At 37.9% G+C, this 22,704-nt stretch overlaps 2 protein-coding genes across 9 annotated transcripts in view; one reads left to right on the forward strand and one right to left on the reverse strand.

Annotated features, from left to right (window-relative positions):
* The window catches only part of tio (tiptop), a 502,506-nt gene that overhangs the window by 101,005 nt on the left and 378,797 nt on the right, over window positions 1-22,704 (reverse strand). The gene's annotated exons all lie outside the window — the stretch shown is intronic.
* Df31 (Decondensation factor 31) lies at window positions 5,988-8,100 on the forward strand. The gene is made up of 3 exons (XM_067764567.1): window positions 5,988-6,251; window positions 7,143-7,399; window positions 7,592-8,100. The coding sequence occupies exons 1-3, from the start codon at window positions 6,229-6,231 to the stop codon at window positions 7,759-7,761; spliced, it is 450 nt and encodes a 149-aa protein (XP_067620668.1). The 5' UTR covers window positions 5,988-6,228; the 3' UTR covers window positions 7,762-8,100.

The raw sequence follows: 22,704 nt of genomic DNA on the forward strand, positions 1-22,704 counted from the left end.
GTAAGGTGTTCTATGCAAAAAAAACTATGGATCGGGCCACATATTTCGGACCCTCTCGGGGTCAATTTACGGTTTTTTGTAAATAACTTTGGACAAAAATAAAATTTTTGATTTCCGCTTTCGGATTCTAAAAACAGAGGTCGAGACGCGTCTTTTGAAACCACCTTTGATAAAAAATAGGTGGTGTACCGTCTTGTAAAACCTTACCAAACGTTTTCTTACAGAATAAAAAACAACGAAGAAAATCAAGCGTTTGGTCAGGACCTGTTTATTGGTTATGTAACACTTTGAACTCATTCAGTCTATGTGGGGTTCTCACGAACAGGCCAGTTCAACTTAACCCACTCGTCATGTTAACGAGCTTAGAATAATCCCCCGATAAGGTAGCCGCAGCGCAATGTCAAACAAATCATTCCCGAGGCACTCGGGCTGGTATTATCTGTACTAGAACCGGAACGTACCGAATTCACATCGGGCGAAACACTTCCCACAGCCGTAATACTCCCTTAAACTTTCGGGGTGTTTTTTTAGGGTACAACAAACACATTTTACTTAAGTGAGCGATCAATTCTAATATTTACGAAATCGACTGGAAAACTTCTATTTTCATAAAAAAATACTTATCGTACCATTGCTTAACCCACGAAACTTTGGGTTATGGACTTCTAACACGCCCCGAAGGTTAAAGAGCCGTTACGTTGTTGAACAATTTGGCCAACATGATTCTGGTACTAGCACCGCCCAGTACTAGAGACGAGTGCAGCAAAAACTTTTTGTTTTAAACTACGAACATTCGGGTCCGTGGATTTCAGTATTTTCTCATGACAGGCCTACCTACAGGTATTCTATATCAACTTTAATTTTAAACTACGAATAGAAATCGAAGAAAAAATAATACAGAGTATTAAGTGGGACAATAAATAAATTTCACCCGAACTTCCTTACGTGTTTGATTAAATGGTATTCATTTTTGCACAAATTCCAAACTAATATTATGATAACAGGTAGTTAAAGCTCCATCTAGAGCAACTTGAAACTAGTTACATTTCTAAAGCAATTATATTATATGCAATGCGCGATTTTAAACTAGCGGAATATGGCAGCTTTGTATTTGACACTACAATTCGATTTCAGTCCACTTCAGTCTGTAGCGCAACCCTCACCAGTGTTGCCAACATTAATTTTATTGGGTAATTCTTCACTTTAGGTCACAATTGATAAAACTCGTCCAAATATATGGGAAGAGTTGTGAAAAGACGCGGTTTGAACCCAGGACCACGAATCCGAAAGCGGAAACTAAAAATTTAGTTGAACACAGAAAAAAATTGTACAATGGAACTTTGCACGGATTTAATTTTGGTAAACGTCTAGTTGAGGGGTCGACTGCTAATACGCGAGAGGCGTCAAAAGACGCGTTTTTACCTCGAGAACAATAATCCGAAGGCGGAAAATAAAAATTGTATCTCTGTCCGGAGATATCTGCAGTTGAGGTTGGCGATTTTTATGATTTCATAATTTTGATCCCAAAACATTGATGGACCGACCAGAGTAATTTTTTTAAAGCAAATGGAAAAATACCATGAATCTACCTGGTTTCGATGCGTTCCGGTGTTTCTTGTCGGTTTGTTGGAAATATCTTTTGACAGAAATAAAATCGAGTGTGTAGTCACAGATCCAAACCCCGTCTTCTAACACCTCCCCCTATATTTTCGGACGGCTTTCAGCAGTTGTGAGCTAAAGTAAAGAATTACATTTTAAGGGTCGTGTTTTAACTAACCAATTTCGTTTTAAGGTTGACGAAGACATAATTAATTAAGTATTCTTGATGGTGAAAACATAATGTCATACTGAAAGCAGCAAAGCGTTTAATTACTGTCTTAAACGCGGTATCCAGATTACAGGAAAATTATCAAGAAATTTTTAAATTCTCCTGTTGGAAACCAAACTTGAGCATATTTTATTTGAAAATGTGTATTCTCCTTATTTAATATTCAATTTCTTTCCTGCGAAATTTTTGCCGCAACCGTTAATTTAAGCGTGGAGGTATTTCTTGAGCATTTTTACGCTTGATTGCCACAGCGAGCAATATTGCTGCAGCACAATTGTTGTCCGTATTCATCGCTGTCTGAAAGAGAACTAATGTTCGGCCAAAAGTTCGTATGGTGTATGGCCAAAGCTGCGAACAAGATTGCGGAATGTTCGCGGAAATGTTCGTGTCGTGTATTTGGCGCTTAAGGTCGTAACCGTATCGTAGCCAACCAATTGGCTATCGTTACCGTCGTAACGATAAACAGCTGATTACGTTAGGGATACGACTACAGCGATACGACATACGGCACCAATGACTCCCGCTTTAGTACTACTTTATGCGCAGCAATTTCAGAGGAGTACTTATAGTTTGACGCATAGCAGTCCATATAAAGTTTAGCGTAAACGTTTATAGATGTAAAAAAAACATAGCTATTATTGGTAAAAGTAGGAAAACTTTGAACAGTTGACATATTGAATGTATAAAACATGTGGAAACTAAAAATAAAACTGGAAAATAGGTAAATAATTTCAATTTATCAGTAATAAAACCGTAAAAAAGAATTTCGTAGTGTGTAAATTTAAATATTTTTAATTTTAGAATGGACTGTGAATACCCCCCTTGTATTTTACGTGAATGAGGCTTCTTTCTGTTTATTCAAGCACCGTCGCAGAAGCAGTTTTTCAAATAGACACGTTCGACGCAATCTTACGCGTGATGAATAGATTGAACGAGAGTATTTCATTGAATGGGCATGTCGAAATAAGTTTCAATTGCAAAGTCTGAAGTTCCTTTATATTTACAAACACACCATCTTGCATGATTGTGGCAATGTTATAGTCATGCATAATACATATTACGTTAAAAGTATCAATATGAAAAACTTCCTTGTGGCCCGGCCTTTAGTTATGTATGCCGCTATAGAAATTTCATTTTCACGTGCCGAAAATTCCGTCTACTTGTTTTCGCTTTTCTACTCATTTCAATTTCATGAAATGAAATAGAAAACTCCTCTCACGCCGCCGGCCGGTTAAAACTAATGAAACGTTCCAAAGAGTTTCACGTGTTCATTTCGTTACACGAGTTTCCAGTGCTGCTAGGGCTACCAACTCCCGAAAAATGTACCAAATATGGATTGACAGCAAGTTTCCCACTTTGTGCAATAACATAAAATTTTGGCTGCTCATCTCATTTGACCGGCCGAAGTGGCAGGATTAAACTATAATTAAATTTAAAATCTTACTAAAAACCCGGACCTTAAATTGAGAGGAGCAGTTTATAAATATAAATGGATGAAGTGGAAAGTTTAGAATCTAGGCTACTTAAACTCGCACTGCTAAACTGTACACTAGGGTATAAAACTGTGGTAATTCTATAAAAGAGAGCAGATGAAAACAAATTACTTGTATGTTGCACAAACAATGACTCATCTAGCCACTCTTCAACATGGAAAGCTTGTTATTGATCGATTCCATCATTGAATACGATACGAAAGAAAATTAATTAAGTACATCAGTCGTGTGAGTTAAATGAAAAAAAGAAAACCTCAACTTATTTTGAATTCATTCCTTTTTTTACAATCAAGAGTATCTTGGAACATAATAAGGATCATAATAGATATGAGAACGAAGTATTTGTGGTATAAAAAGTTGATAAATTATCAATACAGCAATTGTGCTTAGTTACTCGTTGTTGCATATCATCATGCCGAATACTATAATGTTGACTAAAGTTTAACCCTGCCACTTCGGCCGCTTAAGATGAAAAGAGCAGCAAAATTTAATGTTACCGAACAAAGTGGCTAATGCCTGGTTTTTCAGTTAAAGTTGACTAGAGTTTAACCTTGCCACTTTGTTCTATAACATAAAATTTTGCTGCTCATCTCAACTGAAGAGGCCGAAGTTGCGGGGGTAAACTCTAGTCAACTTTAACTAGAACCCGCCGGGAAAATTTTAGAATAGCACCCCCCGAGTTCAGGGTAAAACTTGGTATCAAATGAAAGAGGGAGTTGTTCCGATCACAATAGATATATTTTAATTTAAAAGTTATTTGTTTTTAAAGTTTGCAAATTTAGCAAATTTCTATAGCACTTTTAATTACAATTTACACATCTTTCAAAACCTTAATCCACATTCATATCTATATAAGTTGGTAACGATAAAGTTAAATTCCATTTTTGTATATTTCACATTTCATTTTTGCATTGTTTTTACTTATTATAAACGTTTTTATTAAATCAATTGCGCTTTTGTAGCAACATGCACATTTATATATATATATTTTATTGATGACATTACAAAGCTGTGCTGCCACATAAACAAAAAAAAAAAAAAAAAACAAATATAAATATTATCTTATCACCTTTCAGTTACTAAAGAAAAAGGAAAATATATATTTTTACTACTCATTTTGAAAAGTTTAAACACCTTTCCGCGTAGGCGGCCTTTGGCCGCGCTTATAAAAAATAACCCTGGGCTACGCCATGCCAAGTCCGGGTGTGTGGTATAACCGTGGCTGCCACCACGAAGGCCGCCTATGCAGAAAGGTGTTATACGCAGAATTACTGTGCATGGCGCAGCCGGTGTTGGATCGGATAACATAAGAATAAATATAAGAGTTATAAGGTAATATCAGCTCGTTCACGAATGCAAAAAAGAGCTTATTCAAATGTTTGGCATATAAAGACTAGAAAAGTTGAAGATATATATACATCAGATGAAAGGTATTTTTATAAGTTATTTTTCGATTCTGCACTTATTCCGTTTTTTAGATGTGGCAGCACAGATTTGTAATGTCATAAAATATATATACGTATACACATACAAAAGTTGTATAGAAATTTGCAAATTTTAACAACAAATAACTTTTATATTATAAGTTTGCGCACTTTAAAATATATATATTTGTAATCGGGAGAACTCCCTCTTTCATTTGATACCAAGTTAAACCCCGAACTCGGGGGGTGCTAAACTAAATCGCTGCCAACCCGCCCTAAGTGGTTAAACTCTAGTCAACTTTAACTGGAGTTTAAGGCCAATTAATGGTGACTTATAACCATAAAACCATAACCAGATAAAACAGCTGATCGAAACTACCTTATGGTAATCAATGTAATCGATTAATGGTGCCATACCATAACGCTAACGCCATAACCATACCATAGCCAACCAATTGGTTTTTCGCCATATCCATAACCTAAAAATATTTGAGTTGGTGGATTTATTAACTTTTTGTATATTTACCATTGTTTTGGATACGTTTTGACTAAGAGACTTATTTTTTGTGGAATATGTTTGTAATTTTTTGCGTTTTCTTCATTTTTATGAAATTTGCACGATTTTCAGGTTAAGGCACCATTAATCGATCACAGTGGAGATGGAGATGGATATGGATATGGGTATGGTTACGACTATGGCGTTAGGGTTAAGGAAGTTTAATTTGGCCTTTAAGCTCGCACTGAAAACCCGGGCTTGATAAGGCTCGGTAATCTTTTCATAATAACATTTTGGTAATTTTGTGTGTTTAAATTGGTACCTATAAAGTTTGTATTTGGTAGTCGTAGCAATACGAATGGAGGAACTTCATTCGTTTCTTTCATTTCCAAGCATTTTGAGGGTGAGCAACCAACCAGGGTTGCAGCCCTACTAAAAAAAAACCGCTTCCATGAAAAACTGTTTACCTTGAAATTTGCAGGTATGCATGCGAAATGCTCTGAGAAAAGTATATAGTTGAAAGCATGAAATAACTATTTCAAAGCCATTTACCTTCTATTCTTTACATATACAATGCATATCTTCAAGCTAAGTAAGAAATTAATTGCCTAAAAATGTCAATTTCTCAGCCACTAAAAGATATCGCCAAAAGGTTAGGTGTAAACATTTCAAACATTCACACCTTTTCAAATACAACACTGTGTTTCGTGTATCTACCTGTGAACATTGGAAAGAACCAAACGTCTCATTCGGCGTTAGTTGCTTCTACCATTCGGACGTGCTTGTCTTTTGCTATTTTGTTCGTCAAGTAATCTTTTTTAATACAAAAAGAAAAAGTTGGTAAAGTTTTCAAATTATTTTTCATCGCGCATTTATTTAGCATAATAATTACTTGCTAAACTCTTGTGTTTCATACATAAAACAACAAATTAGCGCTTTTAATATTCATTCCTGCACGTAAAGAAGAAAAAATACAATACAGACAAAATGGCCGATGTTGTTGAAAAGAAGTGAGTTGTTTTTTTTTTTTTTATTTAAGTTCCTCATTTATGTTTTATATATAACTTAATGTATATATGTTTAGTATAGCTGAAGTTATATTTCATGAAATGTGTTCAAAAGAAAAAAATGTGTGTTAAAAGAATATGGAAATTTTTGTGTATATAACAAATAGCGGCATTCGGCGTCATTTGTTTCCGTCTCTTTCGTGTAAATAGAGCGTACTTATATGAGGCAACACAATCGGTTTTTGGCGCGACATGTTCAAACGCAGCAGTCGGCTTTTTTAAAACAAGTACAATGGAAAAGGTGATACATACCAGCAGCAGGCAAAAACCTTTTCCCACCACGCAATGCCCTCATGTACACACATACATATATGTATATATAAGCGTATATATATAATTAAATGTGCGCTATTATGGCTTTAGCTTTTAATTTTTTTTTCTTTTTGCACATTTATTTTCTTTACTGTGTGCTTTTGTATTTTTTCTGTTGCGATAAACTTATTCTATTCACTTGACTAGTATCATCATTTATCAAAGCTTTGCTTGCATTTCACGTTTGTTTTTTTTAATTTTTGCCGTATTTTTGTGTATTCGCTTGTATTTTTGTTGCGCACAAGCTAAGCTGTACGTTGCTCTAATATACGAGATGGCGATCGCTGATATATTTATAAGGCATTTCTTTGCGCTTTTTGTTGCCAACTTCAGATTTGTCTTGGTTATTTTGCAAAGCTACTGCGGCTACGTCTAAGCAAATATAACGAGTTTTGCTTTAATGTGAAACTTGCAAATTAAGTCATTCGTAGCTTTTTAGGTATGCGCTTTGTTAAGCCTTTTATTTTTGTAGAATTATGTATTTACTGCAGTATATTTATACATTTTCCTTATTATTTTCAGCGATACTCCAATTGTCGAGAAAGTCGCTGCTGAAGAAGTAGAAGCAAAAAAAGATAAAAAAGAGGTTGTTGATGATGCAGCACCAGCCGCTGAAAACGGTAAGGCTGACAGTGCAACCGCCGCCAAAGAAAATGGTGATGCTGTAGCAGCTGAATCCACAACTGAAACACCAAAAGAAACATCTGCCGAGGCTGAAGCTGCTGCTCCCGCCGCTGAGGAAAATGGCAAAGATGAAGAGGCGGAGAGCGAAGCAACTGGTACGTAAAATTTTAAATGACACATTTTTATTTCCATTCAGCCGTATTTTCAAATTGTGTTTTACTATAACGGCTATAACGCAGATATATAGAAATAACAGAATATGTCAAATTTATAACGCTTTCACATTTCATTTTAAACTATTTTCTATGAAAAGTTTAAATTAACGCTTAAATATCTTTTTTTTACAGACTCAGCACCAACAGAGGCTGTTAAGCGAAAAGTCGGCGAAGTTGAATCTAAATCTAAAACAGAAGAATCCACTGCTGCTGTAGCAACGCCAGAGAAAAAAGCTAAGCTAGACGAGCCGGTAAAGGAAGACAACCAAAATGGTTCGGAGGCTTCAGAAGTTGCGGCTTAACTTAGATCTTAATATTACATTTAAACTATTCAAAACATATTCAGTAACAAAAAAAAAAAAAAAAAAAACAAAAAGTGTACACCCATAGAATTTCGTGTATGATTTTATGAAGTGTGTTCAGTTATTTTTTTTTTTTTGAGGTTGACAAAGCTACCTATCATAATCAATTTGTAATCTCATACGATTATATACATTTTACAGTTGACACATATGTTAAAAGGGGTATACGGTTTGTCTTATAGCAAATCACATTCCTCTTAAACCAAGAAAAAGGCTAAATCTATCTGTACATTCAAACAAATATTCAATAAAAAGTACGACTTGCAGTGGAAAGTCAAATTTTGTAGTTTTTCGTTATTGCGCTAAAGTTAAAAAACGGGTAGCAATTTTCAATTGAGTAGCGTCGTCTTTTCACTACCACGTGGTTTGTGTGTAGACAAAACTAGAGCGCACAGTTCAAAATCTTAGCATAGGAAGTACTAGGGGTGGGTTTCTATGAATGGTACTTGTGAATAAACAGCGTATGGTTGGTGCGCAGCTGAATATTTTCGCACCATTCACCGGTTCGTGTTAAAAAAATGTCTAGCTACCCTAATGGGAAATCCCGTTTTTTTTTAACTACAAAAATTTATGACTAAAAGCAAACGGACATTTGTTGACATAACATATAATAAAGAAAAACATGAAAATGTCAAAAGCGCTAATTTGGTATTGATCTCCAAGATAGTTTTGTAGAGTTATGTAAATTTGACATTTATTAACCCCCTAAAGTCTAAAACAGATGTAAAACAGCTTTGCCCACAGCGCTGCTATTTAATGAAATTGGATCTAAAGTTACTTTTTGACAGAGGCCTTATAACAAATTATTTCAAATACCTGTAACTAACTTTATAACATATGTAAATTTCACTATAACTATGCGGAAATCATTTTTCTTGCCGAAGAGTAGGTAAAAATCAAAAGCAACTTTTATGATCATGTTGCCCTGACCTTTTCTTTCGGCCTCAAATAGAAATGTTAAATAAGCGATACGATATGTAGGGACAATGACGCGACAATTTCTTGCGTATGGGGGAGGAGGTTCATAAATTACGTCACATACCATTCTAATAAAAACGCAAGCCGGTTTTTAAGGCCCGAGAACATATCCTCAAACGTGTGTATTCAGATTAGCTTTGGTGTTATTTTTGTAGATTATTTCATGTGTAAACTCGGTTTAACGCCACGTTTACATATTGGAGTTTGTTTATTTTTATTTAATTTTATATTCAATTTCAGTTGCATTAGAAAATTTGATTGTAAACAGTTGATTCACCCATTAAAATTGATAGATTTTTTTGAAAACTATTATACTATACTAACTATGAAATGGTACTAAAAATGAGAGCAAAATAAAAATTTTAATTGAATTTGATAAAAAGGAAAATCAGTACCAAATTTTTTCAAGAACTACAATTTTTAAAAATAGTTCTTATTTAAACTGATCAAATGTAAACAACGCAAAAAATACAGTTATTCAAACCTACAAACTTTGCTACATACTATTATCACACACTAGTTTACATCATTAAATTTGCAGAAATTGCTTGCAGAACCGATCAGTGTAAACAGCTTTCGTGTCCCATACCGAGAATCTAGTTTATTAGCTGTAAAATTTGTCAGTCGGTCATCTAGTTTACGCTTCTTTTTATTTCATATATAGCGAGAGGACTAACTTTTCCATCCAGCGAAGAATCACTCTTGCCCTTTCAGGTTGCCAGCGCAATATATAGCTTCTCCAAACCCAATTGTCAACCTCGCCTATCCGTGGCGAATCCTGTTTCATTAACAGCCGAGGCACTGGCGACCCCAAGCTCCCATGGAACTTGTGGGTGGGGAGGGAGGGATGGCCTGAAGGTTTAATGTGGCCATGTAAATCGTTCCCGAGTTGGTCGGGCTAGCTCCTTAATGGTGCTGTTACCGGAGCGTACCGGATCTGTATCCGGCAAAGGACCATCACATCGATAACACTCGCCAAAGACTTCGGGGAGTAACATCGCTACAACAACAACAAGAATATAACAACATCAGATGAGGCGGCTCTTGGAGTGTTCCAGAAAAAAGTTCTTGGAAAAATTTATGGACCTTATGGACCGAAAAAGATTTAATAATGAGTCGAACGAGCTTTACGCAGATATCAACATAGTCCAGCGAATTTAAACGCAGTGGCTTCGCTGGCTAGGCAATTTAATGCGAATGAAAGATGATGCTCCGGCGAAGAAAGTATTTTTATCGGAATCCGCCTATGAAAGCAGAGGAAGAGTCGGGGCCCTTTTCCGCTAGAAATACTAGGTGGAAAACGATTAAAAATCCTTTGGTGTGACGAATTGGCGCCATTTAACCCAGCGAAGAAGTGAATGGCTCGCCTTGTTGTACGGCCACTTTTGCAAGTTTATTATATATAAATGTACGCTTTGGAAATTTGATAGCGCCATAAATTAATGCCTAAACAGAAAAAATACGTAATATACATGGCGGTCAAAAAACCGACAGATTTAGCCTCCTATGTTACGCACCACTTTTTCGCCCTTGCTGTGCCCTTACTATTTTCTCTTTTTAGGTCTTGTATGTGATGTCAATCCAAAGCGACGTACGCCATGACAGATACGAATTGTATCTACTGAATCCAGATACGGTTTTTATCTTGTCATCCCGTTTAAATTATACTGAGGCAGATAAACCACTTTGCATATACATCATACATAAATGCAAGAGCAGCGATTTGAGTTAGACAGATGGCTGGTTCAATTTCTATGCTAAGCAAAGTGGGATGATGTTTAATTCGGCTCTTACACTTACGGACTGAAACACAACAGCGGCATTTGCCAATGAGAACCCGTATCTATAACAATTATACAGGTAATCTGCTCCCCAAGTACATATATCAATGACGAGTCAGAGCATTACCGTGATAATTGAGCGTGATACGTATTTATAGATTCTCGTCGGATAGTGGCCAAAAGTAAGATATACATCCGGTCATGTATTAAACGAGAGATGGGAATTATTTGAATACATTTTTACAAAGCTAATTTATTTTTGATTAATTTTCCGACTGAAATTGTTTTTCAAAAACTCAGTTTACTCATTTAAGTACCTATGAAGCAAAAAAAAAAAAATGTTGTATGTTAACTGAAAAAAAAAAAACATCTGTTCCCTGTCGTACCTATTTATTAATTATTATTCAAATAACCAAAAAAAAATAATTTATTCGTCACATAAATATAATATCTTTAAATAAACTAAATTATCAGTAGTAGTAAATAACCACCAACAATTTTTTTCTTTTATTAGTTATTTGAATAAATTTTGTCAAACTCTGTAAGTACATGGTAAAATTTGCTAGTAAATAATTTTAAAGTTGGTTCTAGTATTTAAAACGGTTTTTACCACGTACATAAGTGCAAAGCGTCAAGGGGAAAAGTCCTATGTTGAAATACTAAAATATGACATTCTCATCAAAAAAACTCATCTGCTTGGAATATGTCGTTAGATGTAGGCAAACATCTCTTCGGAGCCATATCGCGCCTACTATTTATTTTTTTTTCATATTTTTGACAAACAAGGGTTATTTATTACTAAATTTAAGAATTAATTGTCCTAATTCGATTCTCAAAACAATTGACTTGTGACGAAATAAGTACAGTCAATCGAGTCGCAAGTACCTACATACAAATCGGATTGACTCACTCAATACTATGTACATATATACAGATAATGAAGTCAGCATTTACTAAAATTTTACTCGTAATACATACAAATACAAATAAATAAATGAGTCAATACATAATAATACACACATTTACATATGTATGTAAATAAAATTCTCTGTGCCGTGTTTATTCATGGATACATAAAAATGTTCAAACACGTGCTCAGTGATATTCGATTCATATGAAGAAATATAAATTTTGTTGCCATTAAGCGTTCCATAACACTGGAATTTTTAGTACTCATCCATTTTGTGTTTGTTTTTTAACGAAATTGTTAACCTGAAAATATATAAGTTTTTGGAGTCTCTATTTCTCTAAAGAACACACATATGCCGTCTTCCAGTGAGTTTTACAGCTCCGGCTCACGCTCAATATCCACGGGAATGCTCTGGATCATTGAGAGACTTGAGAAGCAAATGTCGTGAAATTTTAGCACACGTGAAATGTGATAGGCAGATGTCGCCGCTGTTTTTCATTTAAGTCATACGGCGAAAGGCTAAGCAGCGACATCTATTTTTGAAAAAGTAGGTTTATTAAAGACAGCGTTATCTGGCTCATAAATTGAACCAGACTTCTATCTGGATTTATCTGGCTCAAATTGTTGTTGTTGCATTTACATGCAAAATTATTTATCTGGCTCAGGATTTTGCCACCGGATGACGGCAATAGATTCATAGATTTTCAGCGAACTCTTTTGACCGATTTACATAAACACTTCGGTCGCTTCAAAGGCAAAAAAGCGACAAGGCGTTTCATTGTTACCTTTTGACGCTGTCAAAGCATCAAAACGAAGCAACGCAACCAAAGCGTTTATGTTAATCCGTCTTTTACGTTTGATCCGCGAGTATACATATTTCATGCTTTGTATTTTTTGAAACATCGCTTACTTGGTATTCGGCAAACAAAATGTCTGTCAATTCGAAGACTTGTTAGCTGAGAAAGAGGGAACACAAAAATACTATTTTGGGCGACTACTGGCGCTCTCGGGTACAAAAAAAACATAACGAGAGCTTTCACAAAACTTTTTGTTTAGAGATATACAGAACAGCCAAATGAAGATTGAAGATGTTTTCTGCTTCCGCTATTTAGCACCCTGCATATATTAACAGGGTGTCGTTTCAACAAAATAATTTGAATTGAAATAAATAAGTGGCAAATACAGGAAGCACTTTGTTCTACATTAAGGTGATTGACATTTGACAGCAACCAAAGATTTTAAAAATTATAAGATGGTACATTGTAGACTTGTAAAACTTTTTGGAACGGCTGCGCGAGGAATTCACCATACTTTTTGCTTTGCTGTCCGCCTCAACATAGCTGATATTTTAAGGCTGTTTAACTCTGTAATCTTTGCTGTAATTTATTTTGCTTTTGGAAAAATGACCTATTTGAAATAAGCTGGCTGAAAAATATTGGCATAACAGCTTAAGTTAAATCAACAATGGAAAATATTGGAAAATTTGAGCCGATGTGGCAATTTCGCGCATTCGTTGAACGAAATGTTGACAATCTATTGATCATCACTAGGAAATTAGCTACATTCCATCAACTAAGCAGCACTTTAGCAATACTGCTGTTATTATTTGGCTGCTCAAACACACCCATATTAATTGTGCATTAAATATAAAATTATACAACACAAAAATTGCTCCGGTTGTTATGTCCGCAGCATTTATTTGGTTCAAATACACAACCAATAGTAGCCAAAGCCATAATAATTTACACGGGTCATCAATTCTTTCTCTGATTCAAAAGCTGAACTTCCAGCGCTACCGTCATCAGCTCAGTGTCATCATTGCCAGTAGCGCCAATAACACCAAACTCGTGCCTGACACATAAAAATCGTTTCACTCAATAGCGCAAGTGAAATGTACTATGCACGCACTACTAAGTAGCGTCAAAAAATTTGCTTGGAGTGATTGCGTCAATGAGCTACCATTGAGCTGGCACCGCATTGGCGCTGGCGCCATACAATTTACATCATTAAAATTGCGCGAATGCCCAGGCTCATGACTTTTTTAATCCAGATGGTGAAAACGAAGCAGGAGCAAAACGTATGATGTATTCCTGGTGCAGCCGTCCCACTTTGTGGAGAATGAACGACTCTACAATGCTCCCTCTTATTAATCTACTCTGTTTGCAGCAACTAAGTTTAAAACCTATTTTATTTGTATATTTGTATATTTATATATATATGGCGGCCACCGTGGTGTGATGGCAGCGTGCTCCGCCTACCACACCGTTTGCCCTGGGTTCACACCCCGGGCAAAGCAACATCAAAATTTTAGAAATTCGGTTTTTCAATTAGAAGAAAATTTTTCTAAGCGGCGTCGCCCCTCGGCAGTGTTTGGCAAGCGCTCCGGGTGTATTTCTGCCACGAAAAGCTCTCAGTGAAAACTCATCTGCCTCGCAGATGCCGTTCGGAGTCGGCATAAAACATGTAGGTCCCGTCCGGCCAATTTGTAGGGAAAATCAAGAGGAGCACGGCGGAAGAGAAGCTCGGCCTTAGATCTCTTCGGAGGTTATCGCGCCTTACATTTATTTATTTTTATATTTATATCAGACGGAAGGTTTTAAGTTCGGGGAAAACTCCTGTAAAAACGAAAACGGCTACCTTGTTAGATTACAGAGGGAACACTTCTCTGCTTTCCTAAATAGAGAAAATGAAGACGCGATGTACCGTCCAGGGATGAAGAGCCCGATCCCGAAAACGTTAATGATTTGAATAAGGTCCCCCCACCCGATTACGCTGTTCAATTACGGGGGAAGAGTTGGTGAGGCGCATGAATCGCCTTTTATGCAAATTATGATTGGACGAGTGCATGCCCGACGATTGAAATCTAAGTGTGCTTGGTCGGGTCCACAAGAAGGAGGAACCTGCAAACTGCGTCAACTATCGTGGAATCAGGCTTCTTAGTATCGTCAAAAGTGTTGAGCGAAAGTTTGAAGCCCACCGTGAATTGGCTGATTGGACTGATAAGGTGCTTTTGGCCTAATACATGTACCATCGATATTTGTTCCCTATGCGCCAAAGCTTGGAAAAAAATCGGCAAAATAAAAAATCGTCAGAAATCACCTCTTTGTTATACGGCTGTACAAAATGACGTTGAGCCACCGCAAAAGCTCAGTCAGCATTGGGAAGGACCTCCCCGAGACGTTCGAAACTAAACGAGGTATGAGACAGGGTGACCCCCTATCGTGCGATTTATTTAATTTGATGCTGGAAAAAATTATATTAGCTGCAGAATTTAACCGCTTTGGAACAAAATTATATAAAAGTGTGCAGTTACTGGATCCTGACGACATTGATATCATCGGTCTGAACACCAGCGTCAGTTCTGCTTCCTTCAAACTTAGGACAAATAAGGACAAAACGAAGTACCTGATGTCATGAAGCAAAAAGTCAGCGCATTTGCGCCTTGACAACCGCGCTGCGGTTGGCAGCCATAATTTCGAAATAGTAAAAGACTTCGTTTATTTGAGAACCAGCATTCACACAAACAACAATATCAGCTTTGAAATCCCGAGATTGTCAACACTTGTTACTTTGGACTAGAAAGGCAATTGAAAAGCAAAGTCCTCTCTAGTCTATGATGCGGTTTTGGGAGTATTCGAGTCATGTTATGCGAATGGAAGACGATGCTCCGGTCAGTAAAGTATCCTTATCGGAACATGTCAATGGAAGCAGAGCAAGAAGCCGGCCTCCACTCCACTAAAAGGACCAGGTGGTAAACCATGTAAAATATCTTGGGGTTAGGTTAGGTTGAACTGGCCCGTTAATGAGGACCTCACATAGACTGAATGAGTCCGTAGTGTTATCAGAAATTTGTTTTGATGCTGCCTTAATTGCTGCTTGACTGTCATTATAAAAGTTAACACCTTAACCTTAATCTTAAGCTATTCTCTTCCAGTGTTTCTACTGCTTTGGTTACGGCTAATATTTCCGCTTGGAAAACGCTACAGTAATCTGGCAGCCTGTAGAATCTGTTTATTTCCGGATAAGCACGGTATACCGCAGACCCTACTCCTTCCACTACTTTGGAACCAGCTGTGTACCATTGATTGCCTCGTCTGCCATTTGAGCACCCTTGCGGCAACCATCCACCTCTATTGTGGCCTAAAGATCTCCCTACAAGCGCAGATAGGGAATCAGGTAGTCTGTTCGTCTTGTGATTGATGACGCTATGCTACTGTGGCCGTATGGTCGGCGCTAAAGCTGTCTCGACGCACCGAGCCTGGTTGCAGTTGTTAACGCTATATTCTTTGCTACCAGGTCTACAGGTGGAATGTGCAGAATGGCATACAGTGCAGCCGTCGGGGTTGTTTTCAGGACCTCCGTAATGCTAAGCATTGATAGTCTGCATACCCGCTCTAATTTTTTGAGGTAGGTCGTTTTTTGTGTGGCCAAACAAACAAGAACTCCATAGTATAGAATAAGGTTTACAATCGTTGTAATGAGAAAGAGAGGGCGATAAGCCCCACGTACACCCCAGCATTCTTTTACATGCATAAAGTACCATTGAGGCCTTCTTCACCCTCTCCTCCATGTTGAGCCTCCATGACAGTTTACTGTCTAGGATGATTCCTAGATATTTTGTGCAAGGTTTCTCCTGTAGGGTCACCCCTCCTAACTTAGGCCTGGTCTAATTTTGAACCTTGTACCTCTTTGTAAACAAGACCATATCCGTCTTCTCCGCGTTGACTTTCAACCCGACATTTGATGCCCAGTTGTGAATATCCCGAAGCGCCTGATCCATCATAGAGCTATTCGTTGGAAGACACTTACCACTTATGACAATTGCCAATTGACGCCAGTTGGCCCAACGAAGAAGCCTCTGGCCCGCCTTTTTGGATGGCCACAATATTCGTAAACGGCGCCCCTGCTGAGTTCGTCCAAACCGCGGTCTCTCCTTTTAGTAGAAACGTATTAACTCTGGGTTGACCAGCTCGCCTTTTTGAACTATTTGAAGAGGTAAAGCCAGAGATAGAGACAATCTACAAAACTTTGCTGAACTCTCGTTGATTCTCCAAGGCTGTTATACCACCTCCTACGTCAGGGCGATAAACTGACAACATTAAATGCGTTTTACGAGTACATTGATCCCAGACAGTAAAAATATGTTTTTATACATACATACTCAGTTATACATATATTGAAGTTATTATTCAAAGCGATGGCATACACACTCAAACAAACAAAGAGGTGCTAATTGCTCATAGATAAATATTTAAAAGACGTTACTACTTGTTCCCATAATTATCGCAAACAGATTAAAGTGAAGTGTTTAATTGTCGGCTATAAACTGTGGCGCGCTTATCTCAACACGGATTACTACCGAACTATTAACGCAATAAAGCTAGCAAACCGAACTGCAAATCGGCAGTGGGATAGAGGAACTTTGCCTGTAAGTTGTTGGAAAAAGGCTAACGGCGAAGTGAACAACGATTGCGATAGCTAGATGTGATGCGCAAAAATGAATCGGCCAAAAAAGACTGCCTCATAGCAATGGCGATTTTAATTATTCGCGAAGCTATGCATATTTATTTCAAGCCAACTCGATTGCTGTGATATTCATGGTGGAAGGGGTGGAGGCGTTTTAAAACTTTGAATAAAAAAATAATAATAAAAATAAATAAATGCTTAAGTTTATTGAAAAGAAAAAGTGCTGCGTCTTGGGTAGGGCGATAAGAAAACTTCTACTTCGCCTGGGCATATGTAAGTGTGTATGTGTGAGCAGTTTTACAAAGCAATTAGCCGAGAAATATTGAAAATTTATGCAAACATTTATGTAAAATGATAAAAATAATAAGAATGCAGTGAAATATTCGAATATAAATTTAATTACATAAATTGGTTTAAGTTGATAAATCGGAAGTGCAATTTTTAGATAGGCGAATGGATTTGTTAGAGGTTTAACTGAGTGGTGTTGTAATATAATTTTGTTAAATTTTTTAAGAACGCCACTGTAGAGTTATCGGTCGGCTAACATGAAGCTCTTTTACTGATGTGTGCTGAAGGAAGACAAACAGCTCATTGGCGCTGCGAGTCTTAGAGATAAACCCCCAAACCAGTAAAGTGGCGACTGGTGACTCTGGAGTAAGCCTCGCTTGATGAGGCACTGATTTGGGAGCCATGGCTCTCATTTGCCAAAATGTTACTGGAATAAGCGCACGCCGACTCAGCGTTTTATTACGCAAAGACTGAAAGCAGGGTTAGAGCAGCAGACATGGTAAGGAAACACCTATACTTGTGTATGCTATCTAACTTCAGCACCGAAGATCTAGCGGTTGTCGCTATAGAGGGGGAAAAACAATCGTCCCTAATCGTAGCATACTGCTATATGGCCCATAACCTGGAAGCCCCACCAGAAAGCTTCAAAAGACCGGTAGATCAGGAATGGTGCAGATTGACGACTTGTAAGAGGCGTAGATGCGAATGCGCATCTCGGCGCATGGGAAGGGGACGATACTAATGATAAAGGTGGGTTCCTTTTTTGTTTTATACTACAGAGTAGTCCACAGGTGGCTAACAGGGGTAGCGTTTCTACATATGCTGGGCCAACGTCGTAATGTGCTCGTTATCATATTGAGCTCTGAACGTGATATATAGCAGGATATGAATGGGGTGTCCTTAATAGGCCACACTTTTTAGTTCATGCGTATATCAGCTTTAGCATCGCTGTAAAGAAGATAGAAGGGGGGGGGGGGGGGGGGAAACCTTCAGAAACTTTAGGACGTCGGACTGGCAGGAATTTCAGAGACATGTCACTGGAAGACTGGGGCAACCTAAAGAGGTTACCAAAGTAGAGGAGTGCATCGATTTTTTATCAAGGGCTACATACAATAGAATTTGTCCTCTGAGAAGATTCAAGGGAAAAGCAAAGCCGCCATTGTGGGTAAGGGGTTGAATCTTCTAAGAGGGTAGGTAAAGGAGATTTTTAATATGGCAAAAGTTGCGAAAAGCGAGGAGTGCTGGGACGAATATAAAGATCTCTTGAGGATCTATAAAGGTGAAATCAGTAAGTAAAATAGGATTTCAAAGAAAAATTTTTGTACAGACGGGCTGAAAGTGGATGGAAGGCGGCCTGTCGAAATCATTTTTACCAAGGTTGGCTTAATCGGATCTCCGTAGGATTGATATAGGGTCGAGATCTGTTTTTCTGAGATAATATTATTGGTATGCTGTTGTACTCTAGGTAATCAAGTGAAGTGAGTTTCTCCTGCCGCGGTATCTAAAGAACAGCACAAACTAACCAAATATAGCTAAGCTTGTTCGGCTTCATTAAAGGAAATCACAAAAGTAAATACCTATTAAAGCAACCAAGCGTTCCTTCTAAGCAACCTAAACGCCTTCCTGTTTTTGTTAGCTTCAGATTCGTCGAAGCCTTACTTAACAGAAATCAAGCCGCGCTCCTACTAATTGATATTAGCTCTCTATGCGCATTCTGATTTACTATCATTTCCTGTGCCTACGTTTGCACGTTAATGGTAGCAGACTTATCTCCCAAATTTTTCCTCGCGCGACGTGGTACTATCACCGACTAAACCCATGAATTCGCTGTTTACGACGTGGAAGAAACGAATTACGCAAATATCGTACCTTGACGTCGGACCTACCGACTGTCAGTCATCCAAAGATCTTAGGAGTGATGTTCGATAACACTCTTACCTTCAAGCCACATGCCTCCGTATTTATATCTAAAGTACAAAGTCGCCACAAAAAATCCACACGGTATCAACGTTGCACCAAGCGAGACACGAGTCACTCGTGCCCAAATTCGTTCTGAATACTGTAACAAGTTAAACTCTTACATGTCCAGAATCAACTCCGACATACGTAATGTATGTCCTGCATGCGATGTGCTACAACATGGCACCAATCATCTTTTCAATTGGAGCCTAGTCAACAACCCTATGTCAAGCACTGTTGAAACTGATAGTTTTCTTAGACTTCTATTAGAAGACTTTGATGAAATGTGTGAGTGGTCGCACCTATTCACTGGGCGAAGCACTGTTAACAAAAAAACAATACCAGGACGATGTAGAGAAATCATATCTTTACCTTTACCAGTTTTGCGGAGCCCTTGGGATCACTCATGCTAAGAAGCATCACATAACAAAAGAGAAGTGAAGTGCTGATAAGCATATTCGACTCTTTCGATAACCATCCTATCATTTGTCGGTTGTTTTAGGATAGATAGGCTTAGCAAAGATTGCTCAGTTTATATATAGGGATTTGGGTCTGAATACTTATCGCAGCCAATACCTTGTTTTGTAATAAGGTTGAATGATAATGAGGATCAGTTATGAAGCGAAGAATGGACGTTTGAGAGCAGCGGGAAGACCGTGTACGACATACTTTTGGTCCAAAAGCTGAAGCGTTGGGAAAGAACCCCCTCCAATCCTATTTTTGTTCTAGTTAAGCTTTTGCTGCTCGGTCAATTAAGTACTCATAATATAATCTCAACATTTTAACGTAAAACTCATTGAAGCAGTAACTTTTCAAAATGCATCTGTACAATTGCACAAAATACAAACACATAGTTTGTTGTTGTTTAAACTCTATGCAACACCTTATTTACCTACAACACAAAAGCTTATAATACAAAGTAAATGTGGCAATCTACGTACATATTAGGGTGAGTATGGGGTACTCGCATGTAAATTCAAAGTTTACTTGAATCGCTATAAGGGAAATATCAATTGTGGATGTGATGGTCAAAAGTCATTTCAACAGCACTAAATTATTATTATCTTCAAGAGGTTGCACACATACTACTTTGAACAAAAAGAAGCAACAAAAAATTTAAATATAAAAAAAAAACTGTACTATCCAAAATACAGTTTTGCCAATATTTATGTTAGGTATGTAAGAATTGATTGCATATGCATACGACACATACACATGCACATGCATTCTACATTTATACAAATGAATTAAGTTATTTCAGTTGAATAAAGACTCACCCCGATGACGGCATCCCGAATTTCTACTAAGTACCTTGTTTCAATGATAGTTCGCTCCATGTACCTAGAAGTATTTCTAGAAAGTTGAAAATTGAGGCCGCAAGGAGAGAGTGAGCATAGGTTGAGACCAAAAAATTACTAGGAAATTCCGTAGATGCAACTGGATTGAGCTACACCAGAAGTAGGTGGTGCTTTAATCAGCCCACAACGATATATTCTGCTAAGGCGCTTACTGCAGCTGGCTGTGTCTGTTAATCAATAGTACCACAATAGTTCCGCTCCTTACCAGTTAGCTACTATATTTTCATGGGCGCCTAGTACACAAGGCAAAGCGGTTAGCTAGTATGGAAATAGCTCCGCTCGCTGCCGGTTACCTGCTATATTTTTATGTGCGTCTGTTATATGAGGCAAACCGGTCGGTTAGTATGGAAATAGCTCCGCTGGCAGATATCTGCTAATATTTTCATGGGCGCCTAGTACACAAGACAAATCGTTCGGTCAAGCATCTGTATGGGGGTAAGCAGCTCGCTCCAAAAATGTGTAGATATTGCTCTCCAATTCCATCATCATCATCCTCACTCTGAGCTAGCTGGGGGCATTCCACCTTGATAGCGCAAAGGGGGGGATCCCCTTTAATAGGCGTACGTTACAATAATTATTATCGATCATATCAGCGCAAAGCTCATACAGCTCATCACTATACCTCCTTCGATCCTCGCCGTCGGTATTGCGGTTGGACCCATAGTTCGGAGTTCTAGTCTCTCGAATACTCCATGAGCCATATCATATTCTCCGTCATGATTCCGAGCCATTTATCAGGACAGGTATGATGAGCGACTTGTAGCGTGTGATTTTTCGTCGAGAGAGGACGTCACTTTTTAATAACTTACTCAGTCTAAAGTAGCAGTTTATTATCCGTTTGACTTCTAAGCTAACATTATTCTCGCTGTTAATGCTGGTTACCTAGTTAAAAGAAGTTCTTCACAGGCTTCAATTGATATCGGTCAACAGTGAAGTGGCTGCCAAGACGCGAATGAGACGATTCGTTCTTGGATAACAGAAAGAACTTCGTTTTGTCTTAATTTATACCCACTTTTTTCTGCCTCTTCCAGATCCTATAGCCCTATAAATAATCTGATTAGCATGGTAAAGACAGCGTAAAAGCGTATGACAATACCTTCATCCCCACATTGATTCTAACATCCACTCCCTTAGCAAATCACAGGCTCACTGGAAGAAAAATCGCTGCAAGAAAAAGATATATTATTATGCGAACTAAGAGCAGCGCAGTTCCAGGTATGAGTTTCTATGCAAATAAGACGGACATGTACTATAGCTCACGGCATTACCCTCGCGAGAGCAATGTTTAGTACAAAAGGAAGAAAAGAACGCCACTGATATGAACATAAGCCATCAGCTACTCTCGATGAAATATTGAAATTGTCTTTCGAAACTTCACTGCGGTTGGCCCTATAGAAGAGAGTAGAATGAAAATCTTTACAGTACCTCAGTATATGAAGGTAGCTGCGGTGATCTAGGTATCTTTCGTCTTCCCGCAATGATACCATATGCTCTGCAGTCTCATCCGCTCTCTCGCAATGGCAACACGATCTACTTAAGCATATACCTCATTAGTTTATGTAAGTTTTGAGTCTGCAGTGACCTGTAAGCAACTTGTCAAGATTTTTAGACTGATTTCTAAAATATATGCCATAGCTCCATTGCCTTTTCCCGTCGCAGCCCTGAAACCAATGCTGTTTTCTATGCTGTATTTCCTCCTGCATGAGGTCATCATTGATCGTGTGGAAGCTTATTGCTAAGAAGGGTTCAGGTCCAATGGGCCTTACAGCAGCTGATTTAATATTCACGTAGCAGGTTTCGCTACTCAAAAACTTTTGGCAAATAAAATCGCGGGAAAGGTGCTCACAAATTGTCACAGTTGCATTAACACAATGATTCTGGGCCAAAGATTACCGCTCCGCTGCCCATTGGTATCTCCGGTCCGTCTGTGTATAATACAACGAATGTGGTATTAGTTGAACATTTTATTAATAAAGGGATCCCATGAGGGTTTATCTCAACTTTATTATTTATTTTTTTTTTACTCGAAACTCGAGTATGTTAAGCAAGGTGCGCCCTGTCCGTTTTATTACTCTCAAGAAGGTGTTTTATTCAACTCACTATTTAATAACTACCAGCTTCTCCAACCTATTTTACAACGAGC

The sequence above is a fragment of the Eurosta solidaginis genome, chromosome 2 (genome assembly GCF_040869045.1).
Source record: "Eurosta solidaginis isolate ZX-2024a chromosome 2, ASM4086904v1, whole genome shotgun sequence".
In the NCBI taxonomy this organism is placed as follows: domain Eukaryota; kingdom Metazoa; phylum Arthropoda; class Insecta; order Diptera; family Tephritidae; genus Eurosta; species Eurosta solidaginis.

Bases quoted from the DNA above. Each gene is read 5' to 3' on its own strand.
- Df31 (XM_067764567.1), top strand. From the start codon at position 6,229: ATGGCCGATGTTGTTGAAAAGAA. The intron at 6,252-7,142 runs GTGAGTTGTTTT...TATTATTTTCAG, and splicing joins GCCGATGTTGTTGAAAAGAA to CGATACTCCAATTGTCGAGA. The intron at 7,400-7,591 runs GTACGTAAAATT...TTTTTTTTACAG, and splicing joins GGCGGAGAGCGAAGCAACTG to ACTCAGCACCAACAGAGGCT.